This window comes from Equus caballus, chromosome 4, assembly GCF_041296265.1.
Source record: "Equus caballus isolate H_3958 breed thoroughbred chromosome 4, TB-T2T, whole genome shotgun sequence".
Taxonomy (NCBI): domain Eukaryota; kingdom Metazoa; phylum Chordata; class Mammalia; order Perissodactyla; family Equidae; genus Equus; species Equus caballus.
In genome coordinates this window covers 33,593,536-33,607,954 of record NC_091687.1, presented here as the reverse complement: position 1 = coordinate 33,607,954, position 14,419 = coordinate 33,593,536, and the positions used below count along the sequence as shown (strand labels likewise).

The following is a 14,419-nucleotide window of genomic DNA, read 5'->3' as shown; positions in this document are numbered from 1 at the left end:
TTATTTATATATCTAAATTATTCCTTTTTTAAAAAAGGAAGTAATAATGTAACTTATTTTGTAAGTTCATTAGAAGGCATTATGCCAGAATAACTTAAAATAAAATTCAAGAGCATGTGGATAAATATAATACTCTTTCCTGCATATTCCTTTCTCCCCTCCAATTTTTCTAGGTAATTCCATTTTATCCATTGTGTCAAGTTAGACACCACCTACTCCCTGAAAACTTGACAGCCTGTATTGGGTGCCTATCTGCATGCTTGAAGCTTATTACTATAATCACCTGTGATGTAACTGCTATCACACTTTATTCAGGATTACTTGGCTGTAAGCTCCTTGAGACATACATACATTTTGTCTGCAGCACCTATCAAATAGAATATGCTGAATCTATTTGTCCACAGCACCTGGTTATAGTGTGCGCTTAATAAATGTCCATTGAATGAACCAGTGAATGATTGAATCATGTTGCTTTCTTTCAGCTCCATCTTCAAAGGCTCTGCGGTTTGTGTATATAGCATGGCTGACATCAGAGCAGTTTTTAATGGTCCATATGCTCATAAAGAAAGTGCAGACCATCGTTGGGTGCAGTATGATGGAAGAATTCCTTATCCCCGACCTGGCACAGTATGTATCCAACTTAATAATCAAATTATTTGCTTACACTCATACTCTATTCCTAATTCTATTATAATAAACTATGCTATTCACCACAGCAACATGTACTGTGGTTTTTAAAATAGCTATTATTTATTTACAGTGAAATATTCGCATTTCCATCCTTTTCAGAACTTAACATTTTTCTTCTGAGTAACAATCTTAAGTACTACAGGAAACAAAGCACTACATCGTAAGGAGCACACTATGCTGAGAATGTAGTGCTTATCCTCCATAAGTCTACAGAATCATCAAAATGATTTATTGTATAGGATGATGAATATTCCAAGTTAGATGGAAGTGCCAAATAAGTGTTTAATCTGCACATACAGCTCTGCTTATAGCTGGAGTCTTCTAGTTTCCACTTCTACTTTGAAAGGACTACATCAGTTATAATGGTTCATTTAAATTATCTCCTTTCTTGTTATGCATTTATCTTTTTTATTATGTTGCACCTTAGAGTAATATGCATATTTTAGACGGGGAAAAGACCTAGAGAACCCTGAGTCCAAAATTCTATTCAGATAGTATAAATTATGTTTAAAGCACAGATGGAACAAGTAAGAGATGTATTTTAGAGTTTATGTATCTGTTTAAAAAAGAAAACCTGCAGTTTATAATCCATATGTGCAATGTAAATGGAGGCTTTTGTTTTGTTTTGTTGACATGATTAAAACAGTTTATTTAAATATTTTAAGGTTGGTTAATTGACCTAATATAAAAGGAGAATTTTCTTTAATATTTTTCATGTAAAATCATTATGAATATTTCTACAAAGAGATCTAAACTAATCATCAAAATCTCTGAAAAAAATTGTTGAGTTAACCTGTGTAATTCTACTGAATTTTGTCTTTTCATATGTTCCTTCTTAAAGGGGAAACTGCTGGTAGCCAGGCTTTCTGAATGCACTTTTCATCCTTCTGTTATATAACCTGATTAAATTTGGGAAACACATTTTACAGCCATGTCCATTTTCCCTTTTGTAATTCCTCAATACAAGTATGTTTCGGTGATATTTTCTGGACTGATTATAAGGTAATCACAACTTTTGTGGAAATAATTTTTTTTTTGCAAATAATATGATTTTCAGGATTCACTTTTTTATTTTATTGAACATCAAAGCTATACTTACTTATTTTATTTTATTTTTTTACCAGTAACATGGGGTGTAGGGACTTTTAGGGTATGCAGGTACCCTTCTAAAGGCTTTACAGTTTTTAATTTTCATAGTGACTCTCTGAAGCAAGTGCTGTTACTATTAATGCCATTTTGCAGATGAGCAATCTCAGACACAGATAGGTGCAGTAACTTGCCCAAGGCTACAAAGCTAGTGAGTGGTGCAGCTGAGTTTTAAACCCAGACACTCTGATGGCTGAGTCCAAGCTCTTAGTCCTTGTATTATGATACTATATTAAAACCTTTTTCTATTAAATTATATTTCTTTTCCCCTTCCATGGAAGATCTTTTTTTCTTTTTTTTTGAGGAAGTGTAGCCCTGAGCTAACTGCTGCCAATCCTCCTCCCTTCTCTGAGGAAGACTGGCCCTGAGCTAACATCCGTGCCCGTCTTCCTCTACTTTATATGTGGGATGCCTGCCACAGCATGGCATGACAAGCAGCGCCATGTCTGCACCTGGGATCCAAACTGGTGACCCCCGGGCCTCCAAAGCGGAATGTGCGCACTTAACCACTGCGCCACCAGGCCGGCCCCAGATTAACCACTGCGCCACCAGGCCGGCCCCAGAAGAACTTTTATTGAGTGTACATCCCATACATACACATATATATGTGTATACAGACATATATTTGGATTGTTTTTTTGAGGAGGAGGATGGTTAAAATTCAGAGGGAGCTCTAGCTGGGGAAATTTTACCATATTAGGATTCTGGGGTTAAGTATCACAGACTATCACATTCTGAGCTGTTTCTGTATGAGTTTGTTTTAAAAAAGAAAGACTGACCATTCAGGCCATTTTTAAAAAACATCTCTAACATCTGGATGTTATAGGAGAAAGAATTTGGGACTGAAACCGTACACATTAATTGCAGAAAATTATTTGAATTCATACATATATAGCAGTTGATTCTTATAATGCTAAGAAATTGAAATTAATTATCAAAATGATCACATGCTTATGCTTCCAGATTACATTACTTTCCAATTATAGGGTAGGTTAGAGGTGCTGCAGAGGTGGCTATTGTCATTGCTTCCCTTCTCCTGCCTGAACGAACTGTGAAGGCCATATGAGGCTTAAAGAGAACTCACATGCTCTGACTCTCATGCTCCTGACTCTCCTAAGGACACAGACACTTCTCTGAAATGTGAATAAGTGACCCTCCCTCTCACCAGATAGTAAAGCATATGTGTCAGTGATGAGGGTGTTTCATCAATGAGAAAAGAAGCACCAGTCTTTGCTGCTGAGGACTCAAAAGTTTACACATAGGTATTTTCTTGAAGAGTTCAGAATTATCTAGGGAATAGGCTGTATCCAGACTACTAAAGAAATAGTTAACTTTTTTCTATTTAACAATTTAGAAAAGGAAGAATATTATCAGGCATAAATAAATGCCATTTAACCGAGTTATTCCTTTATCCTTTCTAAATATCAGTATTTCTCATAGAATTCCTATGCTTTTTAAAAATGTGTTAACACATTCACATTTTAAGCTGAGCTTTGAGAATTACGCCTAATCTTTTATCCATAGCCCATTCTCAGGCCACTGTTGGTAACAGAGACAGAAAGGCAAAATCTCCCTCAGAAAGATTCCATCAGAATACTCTCTTTGAACAGGTAGATTATGTCCTTTTTATGGAACTTAGAGAGAGGAAAGAAATTATACTGGTTGCTGTCAGAGGTTATTTATTTTGCTTTATAGTTTATGTTAAAAGTGTGGTTCTTTCTTCTTCTTCTTCTGAACTAAGCTCAGATATGTCTATGCTGATTTTAAATGGGGAGCAACGATATAAGCCGGTCTAAAGAATTTATTTATGTGAAATAATAATATGAAGGTATTTTTAAACTATTTTTTATTGACCAAACTCTTCCAGTTGGTCCTGTGTAAAAAGAGTGGTGACCACTGCTCCTGAAAGGTTTGGGGGAGCATTGAGCTAGAAAGCTACAGTAGCCAAGGGGTATCAGTTGTTTCCAGTAACTAGGTACTTTTATAGTCTCTTTGAAATCTCTATGACCAAATTTGAAAATATCTGTAAAATCATACATAAATGTGTAAGCTTTTGGCTTCATTACTTTCTTAGTTTTTTAAAAATGGTATCTTACTTTTTATTTGCAAATAATGCTATTAGTTGGATTTTCCACATTATATTTCATATTTGGAGGGCTGATGTTGAAGTTAGGAACATCATTATCTGATATGAGAATCTGTTACACAAATATGCTTTTTATAAACTAACTTTGCTGTTTTAAATAACTCTGTATTCATAAAATTATTGCAATTATACTTCACAGTGTATTGAATAACTATACTTGTAAAATTTGATAATCTGTGAACCCAATGGATGATAGAGACCACATAATTCAGCCTCATTTTGCAGAGGAGGAAGCCAATGCCCAGAATAATTAAATAACTTCCCCAATGTCATATTGCCAAACACAGCAGAGGGAAGAGGGATGGTGGAGTTTTCTGACCAGTCTTCTCTCCTTTACTCTTTAATATTCTCTGATATTCACATATTCTCTAAATGTACCTGATTGATGTACTGCTAAATGCCTATCTAACATTAACTGCATTTATTTTTACATAATCTCCTGACATTCTCTCTCATCTAATTTTTTTAAGCAACCTAATTTCAGTAATTTTTGTTTAAGTGAAGTTATGAGTCTTCTTATTTTCTACAAACCTCCAGTTCAGAACCTCCAGTGAACCACCAGTTCAGAAATTTCAAAACCATATTGAACAGGCTTTATGATCCAAACACAGGCGTAAGCATTTATTTGTTATCTCAGTACTTCCTTGCAACAACATAGTAATGTAGATATTATTATCATAATTTTATAGATAAGAAAAAGCCGACTGAGGATACGTGCATGCTCCTGTTCTCAGAATTAGTGAAGTGGGGAGACAGACCGGGATGAAACTTAGATTGACATAACTCCAAATCAAATGCCGTTATCCTCCATGCCTTTCTATCCTGAAAGAGATAAAAACAAATAACTTGGTAGAATTTTGTTTCTCCAGAGATTGATCTGTTGTCTGTACAAATATTAATGAAGTTTTGAAACCTTATTATACGTACCATAAGATCCACCAATCCCACTTCTGGGTATTTATCCCAAAAAATTGAAATCAGGATCTTGAACAGAGATTAGCACTCCCATGTTCATTGTGGCACCATTCACAGTAACCAAAATGTGGAAAGTACTTATTTTTGAAGTTCAAATATTTAAGAAATGTTTCACTATTCTTGAATCACTTTGCAACAGTTTTTGACAGTTTCTAAACCTCTAATTTTGTAAAAATAACAATTCATTTTTAAATTCAGTTTTCCTCCAAATAGTTACTGCTTTTTCTATTAAATGTTTTAGCTTTACTTTTAAAGATCAAAACCTACACAGGCATTTCCCAACTAAGGCTCCATTTTTTTTTGGTATCGAACAAAAAGAGGTAGCTATGGATACTCTCTTTTAATTTAATAACATGATTTTACTAAGTGTACACTGGTGAATGATAAACACATTGTAATTCCCATTAATAGCTTAAACACGAGTAAAATATGTTCTTTCTTTGTATATAGATACTAAAAATAGGTAATGTGTATAGTGATTGCGAGGATTCCTGTGAATTTCTGGGTTCAAATATTTGAAACAAAGCCTTGTTTCAAGGAACACCATGACATGGTAAAAACCATCCTTGACTGAATACTAAGGACTAGACTTCTCACCGCAGCTCTGCCTCTTAACACTACCTGATGCTGGACACGTTGAAGAAATGCTCATTTTCAGTTCTAACTTTCCAATTCTTTTTCTTGTTAGTTTTCTTTGTTTGCTCTTAAGACACATGAAATATCAAAACCACTAAGCTAACCTCCTTCTTCCTATTTATTGCCTCTCCATGTTTTATTTCTGAGCATAGATAATATGCCCTTGTCCTTTTAGTGAGAAAAAGAAGAAAAATATTAAAATGTCCTGTAAAAACTTGGCTAAAAATTATTAAATCTCAAATAATCCCTGAATAAACGTCTCCCCTCTCCAATTCTATTTTAGGAATTCAGATCTTTAGAAAAATTTTAAATCCTTTTGCTGAAGCCAAATCCTTATATTAGTCAATTGGCTATTTAATTTAACTGATCCAGTACAAACCAGTGTTAAAGTGATTTTTCAACTACCACTAAATGTATAATAATGAAATCTCTCCCTTTCTGTAACATTTCAAATCTTCGTCTAAACAAGAAGTCCCACCGTGTACCCTCCCTGTTTCCCCCCTTTGCGTAAAGGCCCTTATTGTCCATCTTCTCTGCTACAAGAGGAAATCCCCCAAACTATGGATGTGGTTGTGGATGCGTCTAACAGTCCTTATTTATGTCCCAGCAAGTTGTTAAACTTTCTAACTGTGTAAAAGACATTGAAAGATCATAAAGTTCTTTTGGTTCCAGGTCCACTAGAGACTTCATCTTCCAATTATGCTACCATAGACCAGCTCTGGGTCCTCACATGTGCACCTGTTCTAAAAGGCCCTTTTTACTCTAACGTATCAAAGTGTCACTGCCTTCACTGAGATTGACTTATGATTTTGCTTCAAAAAAGCAAATCTTGGAGAGATTGTATCATAGATAATACTACGTAATGTCAATAACTCTGTCTATGTAGTAGACTAGGTAGATGTAATGGTACTTTACTGAGAACTAGAATGATTGCTGAGAAATTCCAGCTTTCACCTTGGACTCCACGAGGTCCCACACTCTTTGGGGACCCTGTTTTCTCTCCCTGATCCACCTAAAATATTTGGCTTGAGCAATGACATTCTCCTGCATGCGTTTTTTTGACAGAGCAGATGATTCTTAGAATTGTATGTCTTCATTAATCTCTTAAATTAGATCTGGGTTTGCCTAGGCTGGCCCCATTAAGTAAGAATTGTCTTGATTATATTGTGAAAGAGATGTTTTAAGGTTGACTTCAAAAATAGGTTTGCAAAAAGAAAAATCTGAAATTCAAAAAAGTTTCCTAAACTTCCTTTTGATTTGTATAGTGTTGTACTGTGATAATCTTACCAAATGGGACTGGAGAATAGTGGAGGAATTCTCTCACAGTGTCTCACACTGTCTTCTCATTTATGCACCTGAGGAATATGGCTAACATTTTGTTGTTGTTGTTGGTTTGGTTTTGTTTTAAGTAAAGCTTTCTTAATTAATTTAAAATCTGTGGAAAACTCTGCGCTCTTATGCATCACTATCTCATAGATGCCTCTCTATCATTAAATTCACAATTTTATTTTCTTCCCAACGTTGCTCACTGCATGGCCTTCCACTTGTTGGATAACACACTGTTACTTTGTCACATCTTTAAATTACTGAGGATACCTTTAATTCTATTTCTTTTAGGTTTTTGATTCTAGAAGGGAGAAGCAGAGGCAGGACTAGAATCTGGGCCTCCTGACTCCAAGATCCTAAATCTGATTACACTGAAGGTGTATGACAGAGCATCATGATCATTTTCCTTTAACTGTATATAGGCTGTGTTTCTCTGAAATGGTGAGAGGCAACTGATTCCTAACATAAATTTATCTTTTCAACTGGCTTTCAGCTTTCTTTTTGCTAGGGCCAACATTCACTTTTAAAATGAGATTCTCCAAATCCCAGGCTACTTACTATGTTCAGTAGTGTTTTCCTTTTGCTAGTATAGAAATTCCTCTAAGAGAAAGGGGATCTTAAAAAGGAGAGAGAGGGGAATTTACCTCTATATATGTTACCTCTCATATTGAATATAGGGTCCATATCTGTTATAAACTGACTTAATAAGCAGGGGGATAGGATGGCACCTATTACATTTTTTACCTTATAAATAAAAAACAGGCTTCCTTTACACATTTAGTTTATTTTTCCCAGCTTGCTGAAAATGAAAGCCTGGTTCAATCTTTCCTTGTGTCATGTCTTCCCTCACATTAGTCATTCCTCTGATTTGTTTTAAAAGGAAACTGCAACCTGTAGAAAGTAGCGTGAAGCAGCAGGGGGAGAAAACTTTTAACAGCTGTCTGGTGCCTTGCCAAGGGGCAAAGTTCTCTCATTGGATAAAAACCATTTTTCTCCTCTTATCCATTGCTTCCCACTGCACCACCAAAGGCCCTGTACAAACATGCAGATCTGCCAAGCATAACACGATCACACCTAGCCAGCTGTGGCAGCCGGCCATGGGAGATAGGCGCTGAACCAGGATTGGGTTCACCCTTTCATCTCAGGATTTGCCTAGGCAGGTCTCCTTTCTCTTCTGCCCTTATGCTGGTATTGTTTCCAGCAAGATACTGACATTTTAAAGTTTTGGTAATCGCTTTCTTTCTTTTTTTCTTCTTAAATTTTAAGCTGTCTTAGAGTTTTTCAAAACAGTAGGTGGAGACGCAGTTAAGTTCCTGATTTGTTTCCTATAGTCATTGGAGCTAATATGTGGAAGTCAGGCAAATGTTAGACGCTGGTGGCAGAAATAAATGGCCCTCTACAGTGTAGTCAGAGAGACTGTATTAACAGGTAGAAATTAAAAGTGCATACCTACAGAGAAAAGGTCAGTAGATTTTTAACATCTGGGGTATATAGCTGCAATAGGAAATTTTCTAGGATTTTTTGAAGAAAAATAATTGAATATGTTCATTTGCTTTAGATGTAGCATTTTCCCACACTTTCTCTTTCTCCATTATAGAATTTTTCTTTCCTCCTTTACTCTTACCTACGTACATTGCTTGGTGTCTCAAGTTATTTTTAGATCTGTGTGCTACTCTGCTAGCTATATGATATCAAAGGAAAAATTCCACTTGGTTCTAATGTACAGAAATAACAATACTTGGTTCAAATTGTGCTGTTTTAAACCTCAGGGACTAACTACCAAATCACTTGCATTTGTGAAATCATAGTGGAGCCACAGACCTGAGAGATCACACACAGCCACCCAGAGGATAAAGATATTATCCAAACACTGGCAGCATGCCATGAGGAAAAGCTGCCACAAGAAAAAATACATTTTCAAAGATCATTTTATAATAGTCAATAGAAACCAGGTTTTCCTTCCCTTCCTTTTTTCTTAGATTTTATTACACTTAAATTTTTTTGTCACGGGTGAGCAATGAGAAAAATTGTCATATTTGTTTCTTTGCTAAATGTTCATTTCTTCATTCACCTATACTTTTTCACATTAAAATTTCTTATAATTTGAAAGTTTGAAATCAAAAACTGTGGCTCAAATGTCATGATATTTCTTTTGAAATTTTGGCTACTGCGTGACTACAGCTGCAAGGTCAAAAGAGATCTTTTTCCTTAAGTTGCAGGGCTGCTTCAAAAATGTAATGCAGGCAAAGTCTTGTTTTTGCTTTGATTTTAATGATAGAACAACCAGATTGTGCTGCAGACATTATAAACAATACCCCTATGAATGGCTTTGACTGAGCCTCAAACATGCAGCCTGTAATTGGGCAAGAGCTTTGTATCATTTGAGCTTCATATCCATTTTGAGTCGCAGCTTAATGTATTTAATATAGGGTTCCTTCCGTTATTGAGTTGACAGATTCCACTTGGCTGAAAGCTAAGTACTAGAAACAATGACTGAAGATACAGATTTAGATCTTGAGACCAACATCCAGTTAAGAATATGCTAAGTGATTACCAAATGACTAATATTCTAGGACATTTCTAACCTCTTTGGTGTAAACCTGGGACAAGTAAATAGATATCAAGAAAAGATCAGTTTCTTAAGATCACGCATGCAAGATTTTTGTGAAAGACAAAGATAGTCTCAAATTATTTATAGAAAATCATTAGCAGATTTTTTTAGCATAACTCCTTTGATATTTCTTCTAATTTATGAGCCATTATGATTTTATTGCTATTAAATTTAAAGTCAGGGTCATATGTTGTGATCACCCTAGTGTCTTTAGTTCCACTGCCATTAGTTCCCTGAGGATCTAGTTCCTAATGATCTAGTTCCTAATGGATTAGTTCCTAATGCCTTGGAACCTTGGCAAGATTCTAATTAATGCCTCATAAAAATGACTCAAATCAATGGAGCTTATAATTCCAATTTGTGTAAAAACTAAAATAGGACAAAAGCAGCACGCTTTTTACAAACTTTCCTTAATGTAAGTCATTTTCTTCTCTATGCCTGCCTCATATAGCCAAAATTTTCCATTCCAAAAGTATGTATTAGCTCATTAAAAATTGAAATGTGATAACAGAATTCTTCTTTCTGAGGTAACTTTCTAAATTACAGTATATTGAAATCATAAAATAGATTTAGTATGTGGGAGGGGAGATATTTACTGAAAAAAAGTCAGATTATAAAGTAATTCCCTCTTTACTCATGTTCTCTTGGTAGTCACATCAATTTCATTGGATTTGTACTAGTTTGAACTTTTTCCTTTTACCACCAGGGGGCAGGGTATGCTAACTATTGAATTAGTGAGCACTAAAAGGCACATGAGACAATTTTAGAAGAGAAAAATCCCTTGAGGGTTTCTCCACAGATCCTTCAAGGGAAGAGCTTTTGAATTATTCATGGTATAATTTTAACATCAGTTATAAGAAAACTAGATATTTATGATGTCCAGCTATTAAAGCTCTTTTACAGTAATTTTTATGTGTTGATTTGTTCCATTTTATTTTTAATAATCATGGTTTTAATTTAAAACTGAAATCTTAAATTGATTAAAGGGAGTTGAAAATAGTGGCTTCTTTTATATTCCCATGTTTATAGATCACTTTCTTCATAATTATTTCAACTCATTTCATGTATCTTCATAAGAAACAATAATCTTCATAAGAAAAGAGCTCTCCTTGAAAACTTTAGAAAATACAGATAAATAGATATAATTTAGAATTTTTTTTGAAGAAGCATTGAGAAACTTTAATAAGTAAGGATAATTTGTTTCACAAGTTTCTCTTTGATGACCATTAGCCATTCCACATGCCAGCAAGTGAAAACATTGTCTTGAAATCTGGTTAATTTTAGAAGAGAACTGTTCGAAAGACAGTGGAAATATCTAGCATGGGTGTTTTATGATCTGTTTTCTGAGGTCAGCCTTCTTGGAAGGAAAGACATTGTCTTGGGATTGAAATGATAAATTTCACTTGTGCCAATGCAGCTGGAAAGAGCATCCCAAGAGGGCATTGACAAAAGACTTAAAATATGTGCAGAATTAATTTTTGTATTGAGGTGTAATTGACATATAACCTTATATTAGCTTCAGGTGTACAACATAATGATTCTATATTTGTATATGTTGTGAAATGATCATCACAAGTCTGTTAACATCCAGTTACAAATTTTTTTTTCTTATGGTGTAATGAGAGCTTTTAAGATCTACTTTCTTAGCAACTTTCAAATATACCATACAGTATTAGAAAATATATTAAAAGTTTGTACCTTTTGACCCCCTTCACGCATTTTACCTACTCCTCCACTCCCACCTCTGGTAACTACCAGCCTGTTCTCTGTATCTGTAAGCTTGGTTTTTGTTTGCTGTTTGTTTGTTTTTTCAGATTCCACATATAAGTGAGATCATACAGTCTTTGTCTGTCTGATTTATTTCCCTTAGCATAATGCCCTCAAGGTCTATCTATGTTATCACAAATGGCAAGATTTCCTTCTTTTTTATGGCTGAATAGTATTCCATTGTAATAATTTAGAATAGTTTTGAGAGAGAAAACTAGATTTAAATATATTTGAAGTAAACTTCATTTATTTACAAGTACATATGATTCCATATTGATCCTGTTGACCATTCCTTTAATATTATCAGTGATAAGATTTAAAACCTTTATTAGAAGTAAATGTAAATTTCTCAAGTGCATGAACAATGCTTTACTCCTCTCCTCATTTCTTTTCAGTGTCCAAGTAAAACCTATGACCCGCTGATTAAATCCACACGAGATTTTCCAGATGATGTCATCAGTTTCATAAAGCGGCACCCTGTGATGTATAAGTCAGTATATCCAGTTGCGGGAGGACCAACATTCAAGCGAATCAATGTGGATTATAGACTGACACAGATTGTGGTGGATCATGTCGTTGCAGAAGATGGCCAGTATGATGTAATGTTTCTTGGAACAGGTACGCTAAAACCAGCTTATGTTTTCTTTCAAAGGAATTTTTCATTATTAGACAAAGAAAACAAAACCTTCAAAAAATTTATTGGTCAAAATCAAAATGAATAATTATTAGATAATACCTAGTTAGTATTTCTTAAAATTTCATAACATGTGCTTTTAATTGACAATCATAAATATCTCCCAGCCTTTGTTACTGTTATTTGAGCTTTCAAAATATATTTGTATATTATGACTGCAATGTTCCTGCTATAGATTAGGTGCTCAATACATATTTGTTGAAAGATTAAGGACTAAAATTAAACAAGTAGGACAAAGCAATGTTTCTTTATTTTCAAACTTCACCTTTCCCTCTCTCCACAGAGATATTTGATAAGCCCTACCTCAAAGGATCCCATTACCCAATTTGGAGATTCGCTAACTTAGTTGACTTAAGATAGCTTTTCAAAAGAGTTAATCGCTGCTTTGTAAAAATCTTTAAGTAGAAGCTTCTCAGCGATTATTTTTCCCCTCCTTGAATTTTGTAGATCCAGTATCACTTTCATTATTAGAGCTTCTTCTATTTGTTTATTATTTTGTCTGCCAATTCAGTAATTATAAAATGGTTAAAACATATTTTTTCTAGAAAAAGAAATATTGCTTATTTGTTGCGTCTCAAAAAATAAAAATAAAGTATTATTGGGGGCTGGCCCAGTAGCATAGTGATTAAGTTTGCATGCTCTGCTTTGGGGACCTGGGGTTCACAGGTTCGGGTCCCAGATGCAGACCTACACACCACTCATCAAACCATGCTATGGCAGCATCCCACATACAAAATAGAGGAAGATTGGCACAGATGTTAGCCTCAGGGCCAATCTCTCTCACCAAAAAATAAAATAAAGTATTATCTAATAATGTCATGTGAATTCTAATGGCAGTAAAGATAACGTGTCATTAAAACAAAAGCACTGCATCCTAGACAATGTTATCTAATTTAATGGATCAAGCATTGCATAAAGAAATAGAAATTAATGGGTTTCCAAAAGGTGGACTTTTTTATCAAAATAGGTTTTCAGGACTACAAAACAATTTTAGAATAATTTTATTTTTAAATATATTGGTTTTTAAAAAGTTAGGTTTATTAGGAAGTGTGTGTGTGTGTGACAGACTCAGGGGCTTTCAAGAACACCAGTGGTCAAGCCTGATTATGTTGCAGATGGCAATACCAAGGCCCAGTAAAATAAGTGATGCTTTCAAGACTACAGAGATTACTATTGAAGCATCAAAACTTAAAGTAGTTTTTCACTAATTCTAATGATTTTGCCGCTTAATTTGCACTGCCCACCCAAAGCTCATTCCTAGATCTTCAACATTTAAGTGTCATCAATGCCATTCAGCCACTAGGTGGTATTACCTAACTTTTACAGAGAAAATTATAAGGATAGATATTCTATTATGACATTTGGAAAATATATATTTAATATTTTCCAAAAATCCTAGAGTTATTTAAATACAGAGTTAAATAATCCCAACTATTTTGTGTAAACAGGATCATTCCTACACATGTTAATATACCCCAACCCCAGTGTTCAGAAGTTTAAAAGCATCTATTTTCTATAAGTTAATTTCCAAATGGGATTTTTTTCTTTTTCTAAAATGTTCTTTTGAATGTATTTCTCTAAAGACACTTTGTAGGACTGCAATGTCAGATCCTGTATTTAAGGCATCTTTTTTAAATGTCAATTTTGGGTTTATATTATTAAATATATAGACTTGTTATAGTCTTTTAAATTGAACTACAATAATCTTAAACAAAATTTCAATTTCTAGCCCATTAATGTTTCTGTAAGTAAAATTTATTTGATGAATGAGCTATAATTTCCCCCATGTAGACAGTGTCAATGATTTCTCTTCCATTTGTTAACATTATTAAAAATACATGTATCTTGCCTTTCATGGTGAATTGATACAATAAGTACTGAATAAATATTTCTTACATTAAGAGAGAACTTTTTATTCTAATATATTTTAACCTTTTTAATTAAGTTCCAAAAATGTCATTCCACTTTTGTTATCATTTCAACTAATATTTAAATGAGACATATATAGTCCTTTTGTTAGGAATAATTTCTAAGTATGTGTCTTTTAATATTTTCTTTATAAATATGTGTTTTATGAGCTAAAACTTATAATATTTCAGGAGGGGAGAATCATATACATTAAGCTTACCTTCTTGCATGCATTATTAAATCTGATTTCTTGAAAGGCATCTAAAGAAAAATGAGGGGTGCCATGTGAAGATTGTTAGGAATATACTTACAACTAAACATCGAAAGAGAAACAGCAGGGTCATGGGTTATATATTTTTTCAGACGTTGGAACAGTCCTAAAAGTCGTCAGCATTTCAAAGGAGAAGTGGAATATGGAAGAGGTGGTACTGGAGGAGCTGCAGGTATTCAAGGTAAGACTTAGTCTAGAGTTCCAGAGGAGATGGTGAAACCGAGTGGTCATTGTTACGGGACAGGTTTG

At 34.2% G+C, this 14,419-nt stretch overlaps 1 protein-coding gene across 1 annotated transcript in view; it reads left to right on the top strand.

Annotated features, from left to right (window-relative positions):
• SEMA3D (semaphorin 3D) overlaps nucleotides 1–14,419 on the top strand; it is a 188,297-nt gene that overhangs the window by 147,688 nt on the left and 26,190 nt on the right. The window contains exons 11-13 of the mRNA XM_023639099.2: nucleotides 483–627; nucleotides 11,693–11,915; nucleotides 14,263–14,351. Coding sequence (XP_023494867.1) covers nucleotides 483–627; nucleotides 11,693–11,915; nucleotides 14,263–14,351 — 457 coding nt within the window. The remainder of the gene's footprint in view (nucleotides 1–482; nucleotides 628–11,692; nucleotides 11,916–14,262; nucleotides 14,352–14,419) is intronic.